Raw genomic sequence first — 23,018 nt, forward strand, 5'->3', positions numbered from 1 at the left:
TCAGAAGTCAAACGATAAGTAACTTTAGGAAAAAAGTAAGTTCATAAGGCTCAAGCCATATTAACCTCTTTAATGATGCTTTTAAACTTATACAGATGAACGAAAGTAAATGATAACAGAATATGATTTTTTAGTTGATCTACCCTTTCATATGAGCTCCAGTGAAACTGTTCATAAGGATGTGTGGCATCTCTTCAACAGAAAGCATGCTTTTATCTAGACACCTCTGACCTCAATGTGTTTATAATATCACGTGCACAGAGATTATAAAGAGTAGTGTTCTGTACAGTAATAATAAGGACATAAAAGGGTAGATGAAATTCTAAATATGGCACTAAAAACACAACATGTGAAATATATTACGCATCTTGTCTGTCACAACATTTCTCCAGAACACGTAAAGCCGCAATAAACCTTAAAGAAAAAAAGATTAGTTTTAAACACATTTTGTTGTTGTTTTTGACAAACAACCATAATTACACATAATGTTCAAAACACAGGACTGTCATTCCATCCGAGTATCATTTCAAGTGGATTGCAAATGCAGTGTCTGTGTTTTGATCATTAATTTGTGATGTTTGGTGCAATTGTAATGCATAGGCAATGGTTCATGTTTTCTGAAAGTGAAATATTATGATTGCATATACATTTCATCACTCTTTTGCAGCTATTTCACTACCACAGGCAGTTTTAGCGTTGCAGTGCAACTTTCTCTGCTCATATGAGACATGTCCCTTCAGTATCATGTGAGCCCCTGAGGGAGGAAGCCACTGTAAACATGTTGTTGTACTGGCTACCTTCAATGTACAGTAAATCTTCAAAATCTTGTTAAACTAGCTCTGTATTAGCATCATGTAATACCTACTGTACTTCGTCTTAGATGATTTCCCTAAAATGTTCATATATATATATATATATATAGATATAGATATAGATATATAGATATAGATATAGATATAAACAAATTAGACAAAGTAGCAGCTCAGATAATTTAGCGTTGGAAGAATTGTTGTTAAAAGACAAATAAGCAAGCCCAGCTCAGATGCAAAGGTAATATAGTACATTACTTTCCATAAAAAGTAACTAAGTAACGCAATTAGTTGCTTTTTTATGGAGTAAAGCAATATCATAATGCGTTACAAATAACTTTTCCCAACACTGACCAAAAATACCTATTTCCTTTGCACACTCACTTTTCTGTTCTTCTCTTATGCGATTTTGCTTTCAACACAAAAGGGGGGATCTCAGAAAACATGAAGCTTTTTGTTTTTCAGTAGATGGTTTTAAGCAGACATCTGCGCTTGCATATTTGAGAACTGGTCAGTGCCTGATGGGAGAAAAGGCAATATTGGCAAGGATTTAAATGTGGTTTATCAGGGCTCTGGAAGGACGTTTCATCTGTGGAATGCTCTCAGCTCCTGGAGTGTTTTTTGTGGGCACAGTGATTCCTGGAGTGTGTTCCTCTGAGCAGAAAGAGAACAAGGAAAGCTGTTTTCATTGGAACCCTCTGATCCTTTCTATTATTAGTGGTGTTTTTTAAGGCAAGCATCGATATTATTATTACTCCTAGCTAAGGAAATATGTAGAGTTTTGTAAATAAGTTTTTTTCTAAAGCCCTATCCAGCCATATCTAAAGATTAGAATGTGACAGACTTAACGGTGTTTTTTTTTTTCGATTTCGGCCTCTAAGCAATATCCAAAAAAAACCTTGGAAAAACACTCTGTGACACCATAGTAACCATCTAGACAACCTGGCAACTATATAGCAACGAGATAAAAAATAATTCTGTAAAATAACACTTGACAGCCACCATAGCAACATGGCAGTTTTACACCGACAAAGACCAGTCACAAGTTCCTGTGTTAATTTTTTTAAGTATATTTTTTTATAAATATACTATTAAAGTTTCTATTTTAAATGAGCTTTTAATTTTTAGATTTTAAGTTTTAATTTTTAGTAATTCTGTTAGGGTTAGTCGGTCATGTGCTTTTGTCATTATTATTATTATTATTATTATGTTACTATAGGTTAAATTTATTTTATTTCAGTTTTTGTTAAGTTCAGATTCAGTTTTTATTTATTGATTAGTAATTTTAGTGCTTCAACTTAAACTTGATAAACTATTTTAGGCAAATAGCTAAAACAAAGTTTTCAACTAATATTTTTTCCTTTATTTCAGCTTTAATTCAATTTACAAAATAGTATTTAATCCTTTAGTTAACAATAATAATGTTAAAGTTCATAACCATAATGCGTCCCAGTGTTTCTAATATGATTCCTGGCCACCTCTATTGTGAATTCTCTCTGTATTGTACGGAATGAAGCCTCTCCCTCGGCATACTGAGGTCACACCATCACAACTGCCTCCGCTGTTACCATCGCCCACAGATGGAAAACACAGCCTGCTTCCTCCACACACAACATAGGAGGACGGGTCTGTGCTGCTGCTACTTCAAACCCTGATGCATGTGGATGACTAACACTTGTATACAAAGGAAACACAACCACATCCCCAGCAAGTCTCTGTAGTTGAGGTATTGTGTTAGAAGTTTGCAAATCTCAGGGTGAGGCTCTATTGTTTTGTTGAGCAGCTATTCTTATTCATACAAACAGGGATGAACATTAAGGATGTTTTTCAGTAGTTCAGGTGGTTTTCAGTAGTTTATACACGTTATATTTTAATAAATGTTAACTAAACTTTATTATAATTACAATGAGGTTTGCAATTTGTAACAATTAGGGATGTTCATTTTAACCGGTTAACCATTAACTGACCGTTAAGAAATTTGACCAATTAATGCAATCAGTTAAACAGTTTAAAAAGTCATTCATTTATTTATTTTCAGTAATTTATCAAAATATTTAAAAAGGTATGCTGCATTGTTAAAATAGGCTACGCTACATGTATACATTTTTTATTTTTTTTAGAAAAAAAAAAAAGTTGCATAGCCTATTAATAAGTCAAATTTTATTATTTCATTCAGAAATAGGCCTAATGTCAATGCGAAATGTTTACAAACATTATAATAAACACTGTAAACATAGCTATGCTATTTAAGTTCCCCTCACTCCACAACAAATCCTTTTGATTTAACAATAGCTATTTAAAAAAGAACAAGAATAAAAAATAGCATATAAGAAGTTATAGCAACATTAACGACAAGCCAAAACAAATTAATTTAGGCTAAAATAAAAATTGAAACCAACGGTGGGTCTATTATTGGACACACAATCAAATGTTTCCATATTCGCGATGTATTTGAATGCAAAATTATTATTTATTAATAGCCTACTTCACTCGCATTCCAATATCCACGTAAAACAAAATGTTTTGCTTAACATCATGTCGGTACGGTGATTTACGGAACACTTAACAGCACAGATTTTATTACATATTTAAACTGAGCGTGTTTTTTTTTTCATATGTTTGACTGACTGTATTTTATTATGACGATGAACAGTGCATAGGGAAAGTAGCAAAGCTTAACTTTGTGTGCGCATGCGTCGCCAGCGCAATCACTTGATTTTTCCCCTCCTAACAGTGGAAGCAACTCCTCCTTTTAGTCATAAAGATAATCAGAATTGTAAACGGTTTGCCTTTAATTGTGTACATTCACAATAAAAACATTTTGTGCGTAAAATAAGCCTAAAGAAAAATAGGATGCAGCTTTCTGCCGTCTGTTTCCTTTTGCACATTACAAAAATTAACCAAAACTCTGTGTTTTTCATTCATTTTCATAATTTATTATTCTAGTAAAAATATAGTTCTCATATAGGCCTATTTATTTGCTATATACAGCCTAGCTTTATCATGTTTTTCTCCGCCTGCAGAAACGCTGCAGGTGTGTGATGTGATATAAAGACCATGTGAATCTTCATGTTCAAAGTCAATCCCTTAGTCATGTGGAGACGTCACATAAGCAATGTTCTATGACCTGGTAGTTTAGTTGGAGCTCTCCTGTGATCCTTAGACACACCTGAGAGAATCAGAAAAGCAAGTATGTAAATATAGCAAGCTAATTTTTTTAGGCCAAAAAAAGGGATGTAAGCTGAATAATAGATACCTTCAAAATGAATACTCATCTGACACTTTCAAGTTGCCAAACATGAGTGGAACATGTCCAAAATTACAGCAGTTAACATATACACTAGCGTTCAAGGTTTATGGATCATTACAATTTTCATCATATATTTTCAAGGCATTAACAAATATCATTAATATGTAAACTGAATAATAAGGTTGATATCTGGGTAAAATGGAGAATGGCTGAAGAGTACCCATACTTCTTGTTGTCACAGGTATCCTATGATACATATAAGTATTCAAGAGAGCTGTCAAAGTCAGTGATCCACAGTCAAGTAATAATTCCCCAGAAGACTGTAGAATGCTGGGAATAGGCTGCCAGCCACTGTTCCCATCTCAACCCTCGTCTCCAGGGACAGAATCATGAAGCAGAGATGACGGGGAGTGATTTACATGCTCAGTCTGGGGACACGTTGTGTAAAGTGAGCTAGATGGAGAGTTCTTCAGCGTCTAAGTCTCAGAGAATACAGGCTAGATGTAGGTTGACCACATTTACTAGGACTGTGCTGCTTAGTTGGCTAAACTACTTGGATACTAATTACCAAATGAGTTAAGAGTAACTGTAACTCTGAAATTTTCTCTGGATAATTTGGACTAGAGAATAAGCACATGTTCTGTTCAGAACTATCCTTGTGTAGTATTTAATGAAGTGGTCCTGTAAGAACAGCACTGCAGATTTGGCCTCTCTTTGGACTGAAAAGAAGGGTCAGCCGATTCCTCACGGATCAGAAGACATTTACATCACCGTAACTGACAGACCAGGCCAGGGGCCTCCATGAAGGGGCACACGCCTCCGCCCTCAGCAACAACCACAACAAATAAAGTGTGAGAGATGAAGGCAATTCAAGTTCAAGACCTCATCCTGGGACAAACTGTTCTGCGGAGGAACAGAACAAACAAATAAAGGTTGAGATTTTTCCAGAAAATCACAAGACTAAAGAATGAGACAGTTAGGGTGGAGCAAAAGCATGTGTCCAATTCCACATTGTATCCATCCCAAATACTCTGCAATATTGCAATTGTTTTAATAGAATATTGAAATATAGGTTGTAATAGAATAATATTATATTGAGTGTACAAATCTTTCTAAAAGATGAATCTAAATATATTAACTACAGATTATAAAGTACTGAATTAAGCTAGATGTAAACACATGCAAATGCTGTAGCACAAGATGGATGGTGGGGTCATGAAACCATTTTATGCTAATATACTTATGGCACATAAAAAATCAACTAGAGTTCAAAAGTATTGAGATCAGTAAATTAAGAAAATGGATACGTTTATTCAGCAAGGATGCATTAAATTGATAAAATAAAAGATTTTGTTTCAATTAAAAAAATGCTGTTCTTTTAAACTATCTGTTAATCAAAGAATCATGAAAACACGTATTCACTAAAATTAAGCAGCTCAACAGTTTTCAACATTGATAAAAAATGTTTCTTGAGCATTAAATCAGCATATTAAAATGATTTCTGAAGGATCATATGATACTGAAGACTGGAGTAATGCTGCTGAAAATTCAGCTTTGCATCACAGGAAGAAATTACATTTCAAGTGATATTAAATCAGAACATCTTTATTATTTTAATTTTTAATTTGTTTCACAATATTACTGTTTTTAATGTATTTTTGATCAAATAAATGCAGCCTTTATGATACTTCTTTCAAAAACATAAAAAAAAAAGTATTATCAACCCCGCGTTTGGACCAGTGCATGTAGTTTTGATTTGGACCAATAGGCAATCAACAAGCAACAGGCTAAAAATGCCCCACACAAAACACCTTAGCTAACCAAATAGCAATAAACTGACAACCACTCACAACACCTTAGCATCATAACAGCAAGTTTTGTAGTCACCACCACTCTTCAGTAAATGCACAACTAGTTATCAGTTTACTTTGGTTGCTGTGCTGTTATGGCCTCATGCAAAAGCTTGAGGCATTTGGCTTTGAACTTGCAGCGTTTGATATTCTGAAGCATAAATGTAAAAATTAGTTGCATTTTGGTGTGTGTGTGTGTGTGTGTGTGTGTGTGTGTGTGTGTGTGTGTGTGTGTGTGTGTGATCTCTACTAAAACCACTTCAATCACACTGTCAGTAAAAAAAAAAAAAAAAAAAAAAAAACATTTATCTTTCTAAATATATTTTTAACTAGCAAGCCTCCTTTCGTTAGCGCAAACCAGCACTAAAACTTGCCCTGATCCCAGTCTAAGCTGCCCTTTTCAGCAAGAAAATCTTAAATATCTAGCTTTTAATGGAAATCTTGCTTTTACCAACTTGTCCATGTCATCCTATGTTTGCCTTCTACTTCAACAGACGTTTGCTTTTTTAACAGTGTGTCAATGTGCCAAACCAGTTTTATCATGTGATCAGTGAGTTGGTCTTGGCAGGCATGCAGAAAAAAGCGAAGGCTGTGTAGCAACAACAGTGGCATGCTTCAGTAGTTTAATAAACTGTAGCCTCAATCAATAAGGTCGCGTTTACACTCCAGTTTTCTCAGTCTGTTTGGGAGCTGGAGCAGGACGCGCCGTCTGTGGGGGGCCAACGGAATGAAGAGTGGCAAAGGAGGAGATGTAGAATGAAAACAGAAGTCCTGGAAGGGAGGGATGGATGAAAACAAGTTGATAGAAGGAAAAGAGATGAGCAGAGAAACAGCTTCCATATGGGGGAGGAGTGTGAATGGTAGCAATCTTCAGTGTGGTAAATTCAACTCAGCGGAGTAGGTGTTGGAAAAAATGTGTCAGGTTCTCACCTGCTATTTCTATAAGGCTGATACTTTTGTAATGGCAATTTTGTGTATGAATGTAAACACAAAAGTAAAGTTAACATTACCAATCTTTCTTTTGAAATGAGCAAACTTTCGTCCATTTTAGACACAGCATGAAACAGCAATTGCATTTAACTTACATAATGTGGCATATTCAGAGGGAAATAATTAGGGTGGGATATATCCATCAGGATATGATGGGACTGTTTAGCTGACTGGGTTGATATCACTCGTCACTTTCCAGAACATTTTCATTCACTGCTCCTTGCTGAATGCTGATGGAATGATTTTCCCACCCTCATCCAGAATGCTGAATCCCTGACAATGTTCAACAGACAACTCATCTCTTCTACAACTCATCTCAACTCATCTCTTCTACAAGCACTTAACTGCATCCTACTTTTAATGAGCCAAATAAAAATTGTTTGCTTCTAGCTTATACTATTCTAAGTTGTAGCTTGTTGTATTCCTCATTTTGAAGTCGCTTTGGATAAAATGTCGGCTAAGTGAATAAATGTAAAATGTAAACATTGTTAAAATTACTAAAGTCATTCTGAATGGTGCCAATTTTAAATTCACATTGTCTATAAATAGTTTTCAAAACTTTCTACATTTTCAAACTTTAAGAAGAAAAATGTCATTAATTTTAATTTCCTGGCATATTTAAACAGCATTCAAAGACATTTCAAATAATAGAATAAAACCAGCTTAAAAAAATATTTACAAAATAATAAATGTTCATTAAATTTTGTTCTGTTTCACTTGGTCAGTTTTTATCTGATCGGATCCTGAAGGCTGCGAGGGTGGTGTACAGCACTCTGATGGAGCGTAACCCAGGCCTGATAAGAGACAGAAAACACCATCTTAAGACCTACAGGTGAATATTTCACTATGTCTGTCATGTTCTTGTGCAAAGCCTGTAATATTTCTGACTTGATGGAAATGCATATAATAATTCTCAAGAAGTCACTTATAATCCTTTGGAGAAACAAATAAATCAACGTACGTGATTCAACCATAGAGACATACAGATAAATGTGTTACACTTTAAATTCAGTCTGAAAAATGGTTCTCTGGTTTGTCCCACAGACAGTGCTGCAGTGGGAAGGAACTTGTGGATTGGCTAATGAAGCTCAATGATTGCTTCCAGTCCAGAAGTCAGGCAGTCGGAATGTGGCAGGTTTTGGTGGATGAGGGCATTCTGAGTCATGGTGAGTATTAACAACATCTTCTTTAGATATCAACACAAGACTTTCTTCATTTCTTGCATGCTTTCCCTTTACAAAAATGTTTTATGGTACAGTGATGTAGTATCAGAATGTGATACTGAGGGATTACATCATTCGTGTCTAATCATTATTTACTACAATGGTACATGCCTGAATTAAAACAGTTTTGCCTTTGGCAAAAAAAAAAACATGGAATTGTTTAATTATTTTTATTATTATTATATATCTGAAGATACTGTATTAACTAACTGGCAACCAATGTTTCTGTCAAAATGTGCAGTAAAACAGGAGTTAAACTACCAAGACAAAGAAACACAGTTTTACCGCTTTATGGAGGCAGAGTTTGACCTTAATCACACAACTAATGAGAAAGACTCCAAAGATGACGAACTCCAAGAGAGTTTATCGCTCCTGGTCCAGATGGGTCCAGATGCTCTTCTGACTATGATACTACGTAAATGGTAAGACACCAAAAGTCTGAAAAAAAACAAGCATAAACACAGATTATATGTACTAGCACTTAAAGGTGAAGTGCTGCTAGAGGCACCAGATGAAGGAGCTGGCTGAATATAAACTTTAATATCATACAGGGCTGAAAAGTATCATTAAAATTGTTTGCTTTAATTAAATCTTGACTACCCAATATGCATTTAATGTATCGCCATTCACTCAGAAACACGCTAATGCCAGACTCTTTTTTAAACATACCACTGCATAGCTTTTCAATTATAAAACAATAGACAGAATCTTAGACATCATAAGTAATTTTTTGAGCACTAGAAAAATACAATAAGAATAATTTGAGCAATAAAAATAAATAAGAAAAATAAAAAAGATTTAACTATGTATGCCAATTACAGTATATCCTGAGATTGCTAGAAATACAGCATTTACACTGATTTCTGCTCACACGCTGACGTGCTGATGGCCAGTTATAGAGATGGTAATCATACAGATGTGCCATTAAGTAAATAATCACACTCTATTATATTCATATAAATGGCATTCACATTGATAGCTGTGATTAAACATATATAGTTATAGTGTTATAGTGTGCTGGTTTGCACTCAAACAGATGGTAATCATGCAGATACAGTAGGGCGATATATCGCATGCGATTGTCACGCGCATGTCATCAGTAAAACCGGTTCCCTGATTAGCGGTAAATCGCCATAACCTGCTTTCAAATGGAGCGGCATTTAATAGACAGAGCCGTAGATCACTGACAAGCTACGCAATATCGCGTTCATTATCAAAGGCGATTCATCTGCAATAATGAATGTGATATTGCGTAGCTTGTCAATGATCTATGGCTCTGTCTATTAAATGCTGCTCCATTTGAAAACAGGTGATGGGAACCGCATTTACTGATGAAATGCGCATGACAATTGCATTCGATATATTGCCCATCCCTAAGATACAGGCACATTCCCCATAAAATACACTCACACATGACAAAACAAAAATGTAAAAAAAAAAAAAAAAAACAAGAATAATTTGTGCAAAAGCCAATCGCTAAGTTACGCCTCCATCAGATGACAAGTGCGTCACAGCGCTCATCACGAGAGAGCGCCAGAATTCAAATAAACACTACCATGCTGTTTTTTACTACCAAGACGCAGTTTTCTGAGCGTGAGTTATTCCATAACGGACACAGACAATACTGTCCCTGAAGAACTGAAACGTAAACAAAGGAATTATGATCCATATTACAATGTTAATGCTTTGTTGGACTAAACGTGCTCTATGAGATTTCGTTCAGTGGACCCTTACCTTTCTAACTAAACCGTGATTTACAACTATGTATGTGTATATGACTCGCTATTACGATGAATCTGGTATGTACTTTTTTTTTTTTTTATGTGTACTGCTTACACAAATATAACAAATACATTCTTTATAAGTTTGCCATTGAAAAACAGCAATCTGTCATCGATGCTTGAGGCTTATATTTATAATGATATATAGCTTGTCAAGATTAATTTTGTCCCATTTCATTTAATCTATTCGTAAACATTGACACGTGCAAAAAAAGATAGTTCAGTGCGTGGGCGTCCAGGTGCGGGTTAACAGGTTTAAAATCAGTAGCTTATCAAGTATAACATGACCAGCACTATATTTGTGACAGTTATAGGTGTCTGATGATATTAAGCTGGGACAGAATTTTAACATAAACAAAAATCACTCACAGACTTGTTATAAACAACATAAAACTTCTGTGTGTAATAATCTGTGTCCATGTTTTAGCCCAAACCAGAGAACTCCAGAGGATCTGGAAGTTATTTACGAAGAACTTCTGCATTTCAAAGCTGTGGCCCACTTGTCTACATCTGTAAGTCAACAGTCACTGACAGCCGTCATGTTTGTTTACGCCACAAATCTTCATTCATCCCTCATTTCTTTCATTCTTTTCAATAGGTTCGGAAGGAGCTGGCAGCAGTGTTGGTTTTTGAAAGCCATGCCAAAGCGGGAACAGTCTGTGAGTGTGAAAGCAATGATGACATTTCATTAGTGGTGGGCAGTAAGAAAGAACTATGCTAAATATTGAATTTGTGCTTAGCCTGAGTAAAAATGAGCAGCAAACGTCCTGCTTAGACACCAAAGACAGACAGCATGTGAATGAGATGATGAAATCATTTTATTGTGTAATTCCCTTGTGACGTGATGAACTGGATGATTGACATTCTAATATCAGCAAACTGAGAGACAAAGGGAAAAGTAAAATGAAAGCACTTACAGCACGTCTGACGTCAATGCAGCTGTCAATCATGCAGAGAGAATAGCACGAGTAAGAAGAGACACTGATGATTATCTAATGGAGTAGTTTAGTCACTTTAAAAAATCTGTCAAATTTCATAAGCTCATATTAGTGTAGTTTAATCAGAATCATATTTCTTTTTTCAGACATATTAATACTGCATTATGATTTAAAATGTTTAAATGGATCCGATGGTCTTGGAAATGCCTTTTTAATTTATTATAATTAATGTCAAAATGAAACATGAAACTATTTTTCTCTATAATGGAATGTATTGCTGAGTGATATTCAAAAAGAAAAAAATATTGCACGAGTCTTGATTTTATTTATTGTAAATTAACCGGGTTAGAGGAGAGGGATTTAAATAAATAAAATATTAAAATATATTTTTTATGAAGTTGTGCATGAGCATGATTATTGTCGTTTACAACAGGGTTTCTCAGGTTCATTGAAGGTAAATTTAAGGTGCTTTAAGATCTTTTTAAGGCCAAGTACAGAGAAATTAAATATAACAGTATGTCAATATGATCTCTAAATGTAAATATATTGTATTAGCAACACATCAATGTTTAAAAATACATTCAGTATTTTTGTCCTGTTGTCCAGTGCACGTTTAAAGATTCTTAAATCAAGATACATTTACTTGAGAATCTATATTACATAAATTAATTAGTCTTGTTTTTTGAGAAACTGATAAAAATGAAGAGAGTTTATGATTAAAGCAAGGATCTGCCATAGCACACTGAAAGATCAACTGACTTAACGTTGTTCAGTTTCTCCGAAAATAAGTATCCATTTGTTAAATTCGCATTTCAAATAAATAAACACTTTTTTAAAACCTGCAGAAACCCTTCACAAAATGAATGTCTGAAATGTGTTCTTGTTCATGTCTAAAGTTGGTCAGTCCAATCAAGCTTTTTCTGTAATTTTGGAAACTGATGCCCTCTCAAAAAAGAACCATAAGATTGTGTATACTATAAGAAAACAATGTAATGTGTTTATTTCAGTATTCAATCAGGGGGACAAAGGAACTTCCTGGTATATCATATGGAGAGGATCTGTTAATGTTATCACACACGGCAAGGTAAAGCTATTTAACTTCATGTGAGTGACCTTTAGAAGTCATTGAGTTTAAATATAGATGTACTTACATTGTTTGAAGGTATAATTCATACTGTGCACTTGCTCTTAAGAAAAGATGATCTTGTGTATGTGCGTGACACAGGGCTTGGTGACCACGCTTCATGAGGGAGATGACTTTGGGCAGCTGGCCTTGGTGAACGACGCCCCTCGTTCAGCCACCATCATCCTGAGAGAGGACAACTGCCACTTCCTGCGAGTGGACAAGCAGGACTTTATACGTATCCTTAAGGTAGGCTGTGTGTGCATCGCTTAGGATCTGCATGGATGGGTTTCCATGGTGGTCTTTAACCTGAATTTACCTGCAGGATGTTGAGGCCAACACTGTTCGCCTGGAGGAACATGGTCAAGTCGTTCTGGTTCACCTATCCACCTATCTGGGAGGATCAGCAAGCAGCAGCAAGTAAATGTTTTTGAATTTAATTGAATATACACCTAATTTTTAAACCTTACCTTTTTTAATCAAAGTTTATTGAACCTTTAGAGGCTTTAATGGCTCACATAGCGTGATATGTTGCCAATTACCAAGCTGATACTTGAGAAGGAAAATACTGAGGCCCAAATTGAGACAAAATATGCAGTTGGGTGCAGTTGATGAAATTTTGATAGTTTGTAATGTATTGTATTGTAAGCTTGTAGTATAAATCAATGAGATCGAACAGTACAGCCGACTACTTGCATAAAATGCATATAAATATCCATTATCACTCAATATCTTTCAATAATATCTATTAGTACAGTATTCAAATGTTAACCACAGAAGGCTTTTGGTAGATTGTGTACAACAGATTTTCAAAAAAAGGTCTTGTTGATTTTAGAGGCCTTAAAAATGTATATATCAAATATAATACAGCAGGCTTTCTAGGGTTAATAAAAGCAATTACTCCAGTCATTTGAATTGCATGAACTTAATTTATGAGAATATCACCTCACAGTGTTAAGCCCATTTTACCACGCATATTGAGTAAATTAAATCAGCCAGTTCAAATCCATTTTCATAAATCATTGATATAAAATCACCAAGTGAAACGAGCCCCAGAATAGCTAAAGCCGTTCAATGTCTGCAGTGAAAGTTTAAGTGATTCATCCTAGGAACTTTACTTACAAAAGTGCTATTGTACAATGAAATGCAAGCTCTGTCATTAATCATCACTGTTATTTGATTTAAAGTGTATTCAACCAATTCTGAATGATGGAAATGGAGGACACTTAATTATGAATATGAATTATCCACCTCTCTCAGGTACACAGTAATGTCAGGAACGCCAGAGAAGATCCTAGAACACATGCTGGACACAATTAAACTGGAAACCAATGGCGCTGATTTTATAGGTATGGCTGTAACATTTAAATAAATCTTTAAATATGAAAATGTCAGGAATCTAGTATTTGTTTGTTTAAAACCGATCAGTTATTTACAGTACCACTGCGAAAGAACGGACCAAAACATTCCTGCTCATTTGGTGTTTAAAACCAGCAGTCAGATGATTCAGATTGTTCTGGGATTCTCAGCACAGCTCAGCAAAGAAAACAAGTCCTTGTTAATGACGTTTAGGAGTCTGTTTTGTACATCTGCAGATCCCAGTGTGACTGACTTCCTCTTAACACATCCAGTCTTCATGCCCTGCAGTCAGCTCTGTGCAGCCCTCCAGCATCAATATCCTGCCACTACAGGAACTACTGATTTTCTACTTCGTATCAATATTTCTTTCTGTTTTACTTGTTTTGTTACCAGTCTTTATGCCAAAAAGTGAGTGAGTTTTTTGATCCTTAACCTGCGTTTGCACCTACCAAGTTGAGCCATCAGAAGGTACAGACCTGGAGAAGACAGCATATGCTCTCAACACAAAGCAGAAGGTTGTGAAACTGGTGGCTCACTGGGTGGCTCTGTACGGTCCGCTACTGAGGGACAATCATGTGGCTTTTGAATTCCTAGAGGTAAAAATTAAATGCTGTAATCCTCCTCAGTCTTAAACATTTCAAATGTTTTATTACATGAAAACCCAGTACTTTAATGGCACTTTAGAGGTGAAAGTGGGACACTTTAGGCCTAAATACAGACTGAATAAAATTAAATCAAAACAGACTTTTGTAAATGTAAAAATATTTTGTATAGTCTAATGGTAATAATTATAAAAAAAATTATGTTATTATAATGTTATATTAATATTGTTATATTATTATATAATTATTAGTATCCAATTAATACATTTAAGTGCAACCCTACTTTATTTTCGTTTGAATACTGTTTGTATTTTTTGTTAATTGCATTGTCAATGCTGTTGTCTTAAAATGTAATGCATAGTAAGATTATTTAAAATATCACTATTTTTGTAAAAGAAATTAAGGGAAGCGGTGATGGCTGACTCGAGACTTTCCAGCATGCTCAGAGAACAGCTGAGGGACAGGAGAAAGACAAAAATGTAAGTAACACACTTAACAATGTACATCTGTATACACACAAACACTTGCACATAAATATTTGGTCATAATGACCAAAATCAGGTCTCTTATACTCTGTTTTGTTATTGATGGATATTGCTCAGCTGTACTTCAAAGTAAAGTCAAGTAACTTTTAAAGTTACTTTGCCAGTGTTTGCACAGTTAATGCAATTCACACTTTGAAGCTTTTCTAGTCATAAAGTAATCAATACCATAAGTGATCTTTCTTTGACCTGCATTTATAAAGTCCACAACTTTTCTCTTGAGACTGATATACAAGCTTCAACCCTCTTTACATAATCCTACATTTATAACTGCTCCCTCTTATACTCCTTGCAGAACTGAGAATGGATGTCACAATCTGACGAAGGTAAGAGGTCCTTATTCTTTCTAAATTCTTTCTAATGGGAAACTTGCAGCAATAAGAGACCAACCAATAAATCCTACTTACTTTATGACACAGCATGATAAACAGGCTCGCCAATGGAAAAGTCAACAGCTCTGAGGTGTTTAGACAAATTAAGAGAACTAAAGAAAAGTAAATCCCGTTCTGAGAGTCATACACGATATAAGCATTGAAATGCACACTAAAAGTAGGTCAGTCTTATCCATTGCCACGAAATACTGGCTAGAAATGGCTTTCTATTTCGATTAAGCTGCACATCACATAAAATATTAAACAAATATTCAACGTGACCAGCGTACTCTGATTCATGAACAAATGACTCTTATGAGCCAATTATTTTTGAGGAATCAACAACACGCAGTGGCAGATGATCTGTTCTTTTACGAGTTTGCTTTTAGTCTGAATCCTTCACCAAACTGAATTGTTCTGAAAACATGAACTAATGCAAATTTAGCATCATTCCACAAAAGTTATTAATGTTTTATCATTAATTGATGAATTCTCCTTCATATAAACTAAAAATGCATCTTTCAGCAACCCACGACAATGGTGTTCTGTTCTTGAATGAAGTGATTTTGAAAGAATCAGTTGAATGAATGATTCACCCATTCACTTGTTTTGTTCCTGAATGAATCTTCATTTTCGATTGATTCAGTTTAATCATTACAGTTTGCTGCCAGCCCACAACCTATTGGTGCAATGTAAACCTGCATAAACAGTAGCTTAAAGGGGTCATATGATGTTGGTAAAAAGAACATTATTTTGTGTATTTGGTGTAATGAAATGTGTTTATGGTTTAAGGTTCAAAAACACATTATTTTCCACATATTGTACATTATTGTTTCTCCTCTATGCCCCACCTTTCTGAAATGCATATATTTTTACAAAGCTCATCATTCTGAAAAGGGAGTTGTGCTCTGATTGGCCAGCTGTCCAGTGCTTTGTGATTGACCGAATGCCTCAAGCGTGTGCCGGAAATGTTACACCCCTTAACTGGCGCAACGACAAAAACAATAAAAACCTATCACAAACAAGCCATTTGTTGCATCCAGTGGGAACATAATTACAGATTATAATGACTTATACTGTGTTTTTACGCATTGCATCGCGCCACGTAAACATAAAATCATGTCTGCATTTGTGATCGGAGAAACGACAAACAACAAGCACTACTCTACATCAGCGGTTCTCAATTCCAGGCTTCGTGCCCCCCAGCTCTGCATATTTTGCATGTCTCTCTTTGTTTACACATCTAATTCAGATAATCAGATTGTTAGAAGTGAGCCCCGTGCATGAACTGTGTTCCCATTGACATGGTCCCTACACAGTGTTCATTGCTCCCTACTAGGGCTGGGATAAACGATTATCTTTTAAACGATTAATCTAGCGATTATTTTTACGATGCATCGATTAATCTAACAATTAATTTTTCCAGACCGATTTGATTCCGATTATCTCCCCATTAATTGACTACTAACAATTTATACATGTTGATTTACATATCTGAATGAAAAAACATGAATTCCTTAACATTGCAATATATGTTTATTGCTCTTAAAATTACAAAATAAAAGACTAAGAATGCATTACTTTGCACTTGTATAGAGATAGCATTCAATAAAACCTTGAAGCCTTGAAAACACATAGCTTACTGAAACAAGCTTACTGAACACATAGGGCCTAGCTTACTGAAAAAAAGTTCTTCTTTCAGATGAAAATAACAACAACTTGATGTCTACCATTCAATAAAAAAGGTCACCCAAAATACTTGTTTAGAGCAATTGAAAGAATACAGTAACCAATGTAAACTTCAGGGCTTTAAGCTAATACAACAATTTAACAGTGGGAGCCAGCAGCCTGTCATGTAGAAAAAAAAAAATCTCTGAATACTCCACGTGAAACTTTGGCGTTCTGGCCTTTTTCTATCGTGTCTAATGATTTTGGTTAATATTCACGAGGGAGAGAGAGAGAGAGAGCAAGACAGCACTCGTGTACTTTGAAGACTGTGAGTGCGCGAGCGCGCGTGAAACTTTGGTGTTTCGCCCTTTTTCTATCGTGTTTAATGATTTTGATTAATATGCGCATGGAAGAGAGAGAGCAAGAAATGCTCGTGTTGTTTGAAGACTGTTAGTGTGCACGTGCAGCCGGGGCTCTCTCTCGTACGCGCCCTGTCAGGCGCAGCAGTCATTCTATTCTACATCACTCACCGATCAAATAAGGCTTTGACAGCCGCCCAAAAAAAAGATCAATGCAGAAAAACCCCTGGATTGGTTATATAACGTTGGACAGAATGTTGATCCGGTCATCGCGTATATTCAGCGCACATAAGGTAAACGTTTTGCAAATGGTTTTTATAGAAATAAAAACAAGTCGACGAACGATGCGCATATTTTGCGTCTATGTATTTTTCATGACGCGTTGTCCCAGCCCTACTCCCTACTCCCTGATTGGGGGAAATCTGTAGAAGTTTACCTCACTTCGGAGCAGTCATTCACGGATTTGCACTGTGCAATGTCTTCACACACGGACAAGTGTGATTATATACCTCTGTAAATAAATACAATTTAAATTCACATCCTCTTTTGTAAGACAAACAAACAAAATATTTTCGTTTTCATTAATGATACAGCATCTCCATGACATGATACTGGCAGCAACAGCGAGAATCAAAGTTAGGCCTTCTTTCTTTGCGTGAACATTTGGGTGGTGTTATGCAAATCTTCCCACACAGTGACGTAGACATGTGGGGGCGTGTTTAAACGTGGTGTTTTAGGAGGGCGTGGACAAGTCTTAACTTTTATAAAGAATATCGCTTTGGTTTTGAGACTTTAGTCTTTGCAACTTTAGGGATCTTATCTATTCATGAACAGCTTGTAACACTTCAAAGAGTAAGGAAAACTTGAAAACGCATCATATAACCCCTTTAAAATCACTTTATATATATATATATATATAATCACAGAAAATTCATCATACCTGAGACCATGCAGTCCATTTATTTCAGACACCCAGTCTGTCTGCACATGTTGGAAACTGCCTTTTGAAACCCTGCAAGCTCTATTATCCGTTATGTTTGTTTCAGCTGAACCAAAAGTTTGATTGGTTTTCTGCTTACGAAGAGCCGGTGGGGAAATTACGGTCGATTAAAGCTGAAGATAAAGGTTTGTATTTTTACTACTGTGAGAGTTTTAATAACACAGTGTCACAAAGAAATTAAACCAAGGGCAGCTAAAACAAGGATATTTTCCCTGTGAAATTGCTGAAATGAATCAAAATAGTCACCATGGAATGTACCTAATTAAATTTAAAGTAGTCCAATTGTCCGTTTGCAGTCTTGTATGAGATCTTTAAACCGGATCATAAGTCTGTCACTGTGATGCTGCCGGTCGATGCTTCAGTGAACAACATCTTGACTACATTAGTGGATCCTGAGAGAGACTATGTGCTAGTCAAGATGAATTCCTCAGGAGGTAAGCTATGAGATTCACAGTATTTGGGTTCTGAATTTCCTCTAAGATCTTTTTACTGTGCCAGAACTGTAACAGCTTTAATATTAGATGATGCCCTACCTAATCAGATGCGTTATGTGATCAAAGTTTCTTCTGCTTTCCTCTTGCAGACAGGGTTCAGCTGAAGTTGGAGACCACGGCAGTGTCTGCCTCTTTAGGAGTGAATGAGAAGCTTTTCCTCTGCTCTGCCAGCCAAGTGGAACAACTGGTGAGAGATGCCAACAGAATTATTGCAGTTTCATAGTAAAAGTTCCTCACTGCCAGGGATTCTAGCCATACAAGTCCAAGTTCCTCACTGCCAGGGATTCTAGCCATACAAGTCCACTGTAAATATACATAATTGTGTGTGTGTGTGTGTGTGTGTGTGTGTGTGTGTGTGTGTGTGTTACCCCTGACAGACACCCGTGAAAGAGCAGCTAGGGCCAGAGAAGAGCACCATGGACTCTCTGGAGCAGATGTGCTCCAAGGACATGGCCAGCCAGCACACCAGCTATGATTGGGAGCTCTTCATGGCCATGCACGAGGTAACAGCCAAACCAACAAAAATGACTAAAGATTATATTAAATTGGGAGGATGATTTGCTATGTTGAAGGAATAATTGACACAAAAATCTAAGTTTTCTGATAGTTTACTCACACTGAGTCCATCCAAGATGAAGATTAGTTTTTTGGAGGAATTTAACATTACATCACTTTCTCACCAGTGGATCCTCTGCATATAATGGGTGCCGTCAGAATGAGTCCAAACATCTGAAAAAAGATGTGGATTATCGTGATGTTTTTCTCAGCTGTTTAGACTCTCATTCTGATGGCACCCATTCACTGCAGGGAATACAATGGTAAGCAACTGATGTCATGCTAAACTTCTCCAAATCTTTTTAAAACAAACAATCTAAGCATCTTTAATGTCAGTTTTAATTACTTTAATGTGTTCCTGCCCTGCTGAATAAAGGTATTAATGAAGTTACAAATTAGTTAGTAGCTTTCTAAGCTTTCACTTCATATATATACATACACACACATTTATATTTTGTATATAATATAAAATTAAGCACAACACAAAGTGGAGTAAAAGCACTGTAACAGCAAAGACAAAAAATCTGTTAATCTGAATAAACAGTTGTTGCCAAGCCACGTCTCAGCTTGCCACATATAAATATGGAATGTTTGGCAACAAAATATCCATATATTCCAAAACTTCTATATGGACATGGATCAAGTTAGTTTGCTGTTCTACAGGTGGAGCTGGTCTACTATGTTTTTGGGCGGGAAAAGTTCCAAGGAGCCACGACGGCTAACCTTGAGCGGTTTGTGCGTCGCTTCAACGAGACTCAGTACTGGGTGGTGACAGAGCTGTGTCTCTGTGAGGATCTGGTCAAGAGAGCCATCCTGCTCAAGAAGTTCATCAAGATGGCTGTTGTGTGAGTACAAAATCAGTGCACAAGACTGATACAACTGATGCCATACGATACAACATACATACAGTACTTTATAGTGGAGTGGATTCCACATCGGTTTAATCACTAATGCTTTTACACTACTCTTTCTTTACGTCACACTTTTGCTTAAGTTCACCTTCACAACATCAACATGACTCACCGTAACCACCCAACCCACTAACTAATCATCTTTTTCATCACATAATCTTTAAACAAACAAACTTTACAGCTATGTAGACACACAGTAGAATGTGTACAAAATATCCTTATAAATGTTACAAATATATGCTGAAAAAAGTTAGTATATACTGAAAAAATATATACTGTAAAACATATATAATCTTGTTTTATTTTAACAGCATAAATTATGTGGCTGGATTTTTTTTTGTCTATTATTGCAGCAGGATGTAATAATTTTTTTATAATAATTTTTTGAACTATTATAACATAGAAAATGACCCAAACTGCATTGTAAAGTCTGAATAGTTTACTAAACTTTGTGTTTGCTCATAGGCATCTGATTTGATGTATTTCAGATTTAAAGAGCTGAAGAACCTGAACTCGTTTTTCGCAGTGATGTTCGGACTCAGTAACAGTGCTGTGCAGAGGCTCAATAAAACATGGGAGGTAAGGACAACTATATACTCTTAGTCTAGTCTAAATAAGCTTCGGTTGTTTTATCTCTGTGTAAAATACCAGAATAAAACTTCTTTCAAAATCTCTAACACATATCAAATGACCTTTGTCGCAAAATATAGCTATATTATCGGCCTGCTTTTTATATAAAGCTGCATATATATGTCCAACTTTATCCATATATAGCAAATCTCATCTGCTTGATTGCTTGTATCATTGTATCAGAAATAATTCACCCAAACATTTTAATTCGCTTTAAAATTACTCACCTTAAGGCCATCACAATGTAAATGAGTTTGTTTCTTCATCAGTACAGATTTGATCAAATTTAGCATTATATCACTTGCTCAACGATGGTTCCTCTGCAGTGAATGGGTGCCGTCAGAATGAGAGTCCAAAAAGATGATAGAAACATCCATTTTATCAATTAAAGTGTTGTGGAATGCTGCATGTTTGTAAAAAACAACAACAACAAAACAATCATTAAGGCATTTTAACTTTAAAAGTCAGTTCTTTTCAAAATAACAGTTTATAATCTAGATTAATGCAAAGTTTTGGGTTAACTATTGATTTAACATCATGATTTTCTGTAAAACTGCTTCAAAACAATGTGTATATAAATAAATTTGACTTGACTTGACAGAGACTTCCAAACAAAACCAAGAGGATCTACTGTGCATATGAAAGACTGATGGTAAGAGCAAATATCTGGTTGCTTTTTACGGGGATTTGTTGTGTCTCGGTACTATATGTGAAGTAATCATCTCTTTGTTGTAGGATCCGTCCCGTAACCACAGGGCCTACAGATTGGCTGTAGCCAAACTCAGCCCTCCATACATTCCCTTCATGCCTCTACTGCTTAAAGGTAAAGTTTACTACTGAATCTAGTTGACATTATTTACCATTTATATCAAGATTTAATCAGCTTTAATCGATCACTTGCTCATTTGTCTGTGTAGATATGACATTTATCCATGAGGGAAACAAGAACTACACTGACAAACTGGTCAACTTTGAGAAAATGGTGCGAGTATGATTTTAAATGTTGCTTTAAATTTAAACTCTACACCTTAGACACCACATTTAATATGTTCTTTATATCTTTTTTTCAGCGCATGATTGCCAGAACAGTGAAGACAGTTCAACAGTGTCGAAGTCAACCGTACGGTATGGCTCCCCCTAGTGGTGTGGATCACAGGACACCAAAGTGTTAACACTGTAGAATTTCATTTTCTTGTCCTTCGTTGAGTTTAGACGACTTGAATTCAGCAATTAAGAGACATTCTGTATTTTTGTGCTTTTGCAGTGCCTCCATCTCCACAGAAAGGCTTGACGGAAAGAATGTTCTCGGATACCCAAGCTATTCGATTATCAACATGTATGTTATTCTTTCTTTTACTTCAGTATGATAATGTGGAAACGTGGAATAAATCGGCATGAGTGTGTCATTGCAATTCAGCCTTGATGTTTCACTCCCTCATATCTTGCAGATTCAGACCAGTCTTTGACCCTGCGCAATGCAGCCAACATAAGACAGTACATCCAGAACCTCAAAGTGATTGACAATCAGAAGAAACTAACTCAGCTCTCCAGAGCCATAGAGCGCTGAGCCGCCGCAAACCTGCCTTTCTTCAGCCCATCCTGCTCCATATTGGAGAACAAAAGTGATTGATGATAATCCATGATCACCCTATGTGTGGTTAATTGGTGTAAATTCTGACAAACGTCGTCAGTCAGTGCAGCGTGGACTGTGCGAAGCCGAGCACTGGCTTGGAAAATGCTGACAAGGGACAATTTCCTTTTGATGCCTTATCAGAAGTGTTCTGATCTGTCTGCTGTGACTAATATGTGATGTATCTGACACACTACACCACGAGCAAAGAATTTCACCTCAGTGCTGCTGGCATTAGCTGTTAAAAATGACAGTGTTGATTTTGATGACAGCTCTGTATCTCTTCGCCACGTTCTGTCTGAACAAGCAACATTGGCTTGGGCTGTTTTTAGAAGCATGATGTGGTGTAAAGAAGTTGTTTTAGGGACAAACCTGAACAGTGTGTGCATAAATAAACATTATATAGACACTTTGACTGACAGTTGACTCTGGACCATTGAATTATTGAAAATTAATGCAAATAAATGCAGTTATTCTTAATAAATCAATGGTCTATGAGCACTTGTTCCTTATTTAACAGTATTCTGGCCTGTTTTGAATATAACCTTTGAATTTCATAGTGAGCAAGCACTGGAGAACAACATTGTTACTAGCTGCTGTATATAAAAGCCAAATACCACTAAGCTAAACCAGTTAAATATTATGAAAAGAGCAGTTTTTGTAGAATTTATATATTAAAGTATATACCTTATGCTATTTTTTTTCTTAATGAAGTGTTTATTTTTATATAAATAAATAAATTATTGAACATCTGTGGTGCTATTTCTTTTTTGGTTTAAAATGTTTCACCCATTTAGTATCTCTCATTCTAAATGCTAAATCGCATGCTAAATCATCTAAAAATTAAAAACAATTCAACCATAAGTTGTGAAAAAAAAGATTTATTTAAAATGCAAACTGTAAATACAAATAATTACTTGAAAATCCTTCTGA

The 23,018-nt window shown here is 35.8% G+C and overlaps 1 protein-coding gene across 1 annotated transcript in view; it reads left to right on the forward strand.

Moving 5' to 3' along the window:
- LOC132129753 (rap guanine nucleotide exchange factor 3-like) overlaps window positions 1-22,573 on the forward strand; it is a 35,233-nt gene extending 12,660 nt beyond the window's left edge. Inside the window, exons 4-28 of the mRNA XM_059541474.1 lie at window positions 7,625-7,731; window positions 7,944-8,065; window positions 8,364-8,544; window positions 10,331-10,415; window positions 10,502-10,562; window positions 11,849-11,925; window positions 12,067-12,213; window positions 12,290-12,384; window positions 13,225-13,313; window positions 13,560-13,638; window positions 13,769-13,919; window positions 14,322-14,404; window positions 14,763-14,793; window positions 17,912-17,990; window positions 18,162-18,299; window positions 18,449-18,546; window positions 18,737-18,862; window positions 19,578-19,759; window positions 20,314-20,404; window positions 21,057-21,107; window positions 21,191-21,278; window positions 21,373-21,437; window positions 21,526-21,580; window positions 21,720-21,791; window positions 21,904-22,573. Of these exons, the coding sequence (XP_059397457.1) occupies window positions 7,625-7,731; window positions 7,944-8,065; window positions 8,364-8,544; window positions 10,331-10,415; window positions 10,502-10,562; window positions 11,849-11,925; window positions 12,067-12,213; window positions 12,290-12,384; window positions 13,225-13,313; window positions 13,560-13,638; window positions 13,769-13,919; window positions 14,322-14,404; window positions 14,763-14,793; window positions 17,912-17,990; window positions 18,162-18,299; window positions 18,449-18,546; window positions 18,737-18,862; window positions 19,578-19,759; window positions 20,314-20,404; window positions 21,057-21,107; window positions 21,191-21,278; window positions 21,373-21,437; window positions 21,526-21,580; window positions 21,720-21,791; window positions 21,904-22,022 (2,472 nt within the window). The 3' untranslated portion in view covers window positions 22,023-22,573. The remainder of the gene's footprint in view (window positions 1-7,624; window positions 7,732-7,943; window positions 8,066-8,363; window positions 8,545-10,330; window positions 10,416-10,501; window positions 10,563-11,848; window positions 11,926-12,066; window positions 12,214-12,289; window positions 12,385-13,224; window positions 13,314-13,559; window positions 13,639-13,768; window positions 13,920-14,321; window positions 14,405-14,762; window positions 14,794-17,911; window positions 17,991-18,161; window positions 18,300-18,448; window positions 18,547-18,736; window positions 18,863-19,577; window positions 19,760-20,313; window positions 20,405-21,056; window positions 21,108-21,190; window positions 21,279-21,372; window positions 21,438-21,525; window positions 21,581-21,719; window positions 21,792-21,903) is intronic.
- Window positions 22,574-23,018: the final 445 nt, after the last annotated feature.

Source organism: Carassius carassius, chromosome 46, assembly GCF_963082965.1.
Source record: "Carassius carassius chromosome 46, fCarCar2.1, whole genome shotgun sequence".
Classification (NCBI taxonomy): domain Eukaryota; kingdom Metazoa; phylum Chordata; class Actinopteri; order Cypriniformes; family Cyprinidae; genus Carassius; species Carassius carassius.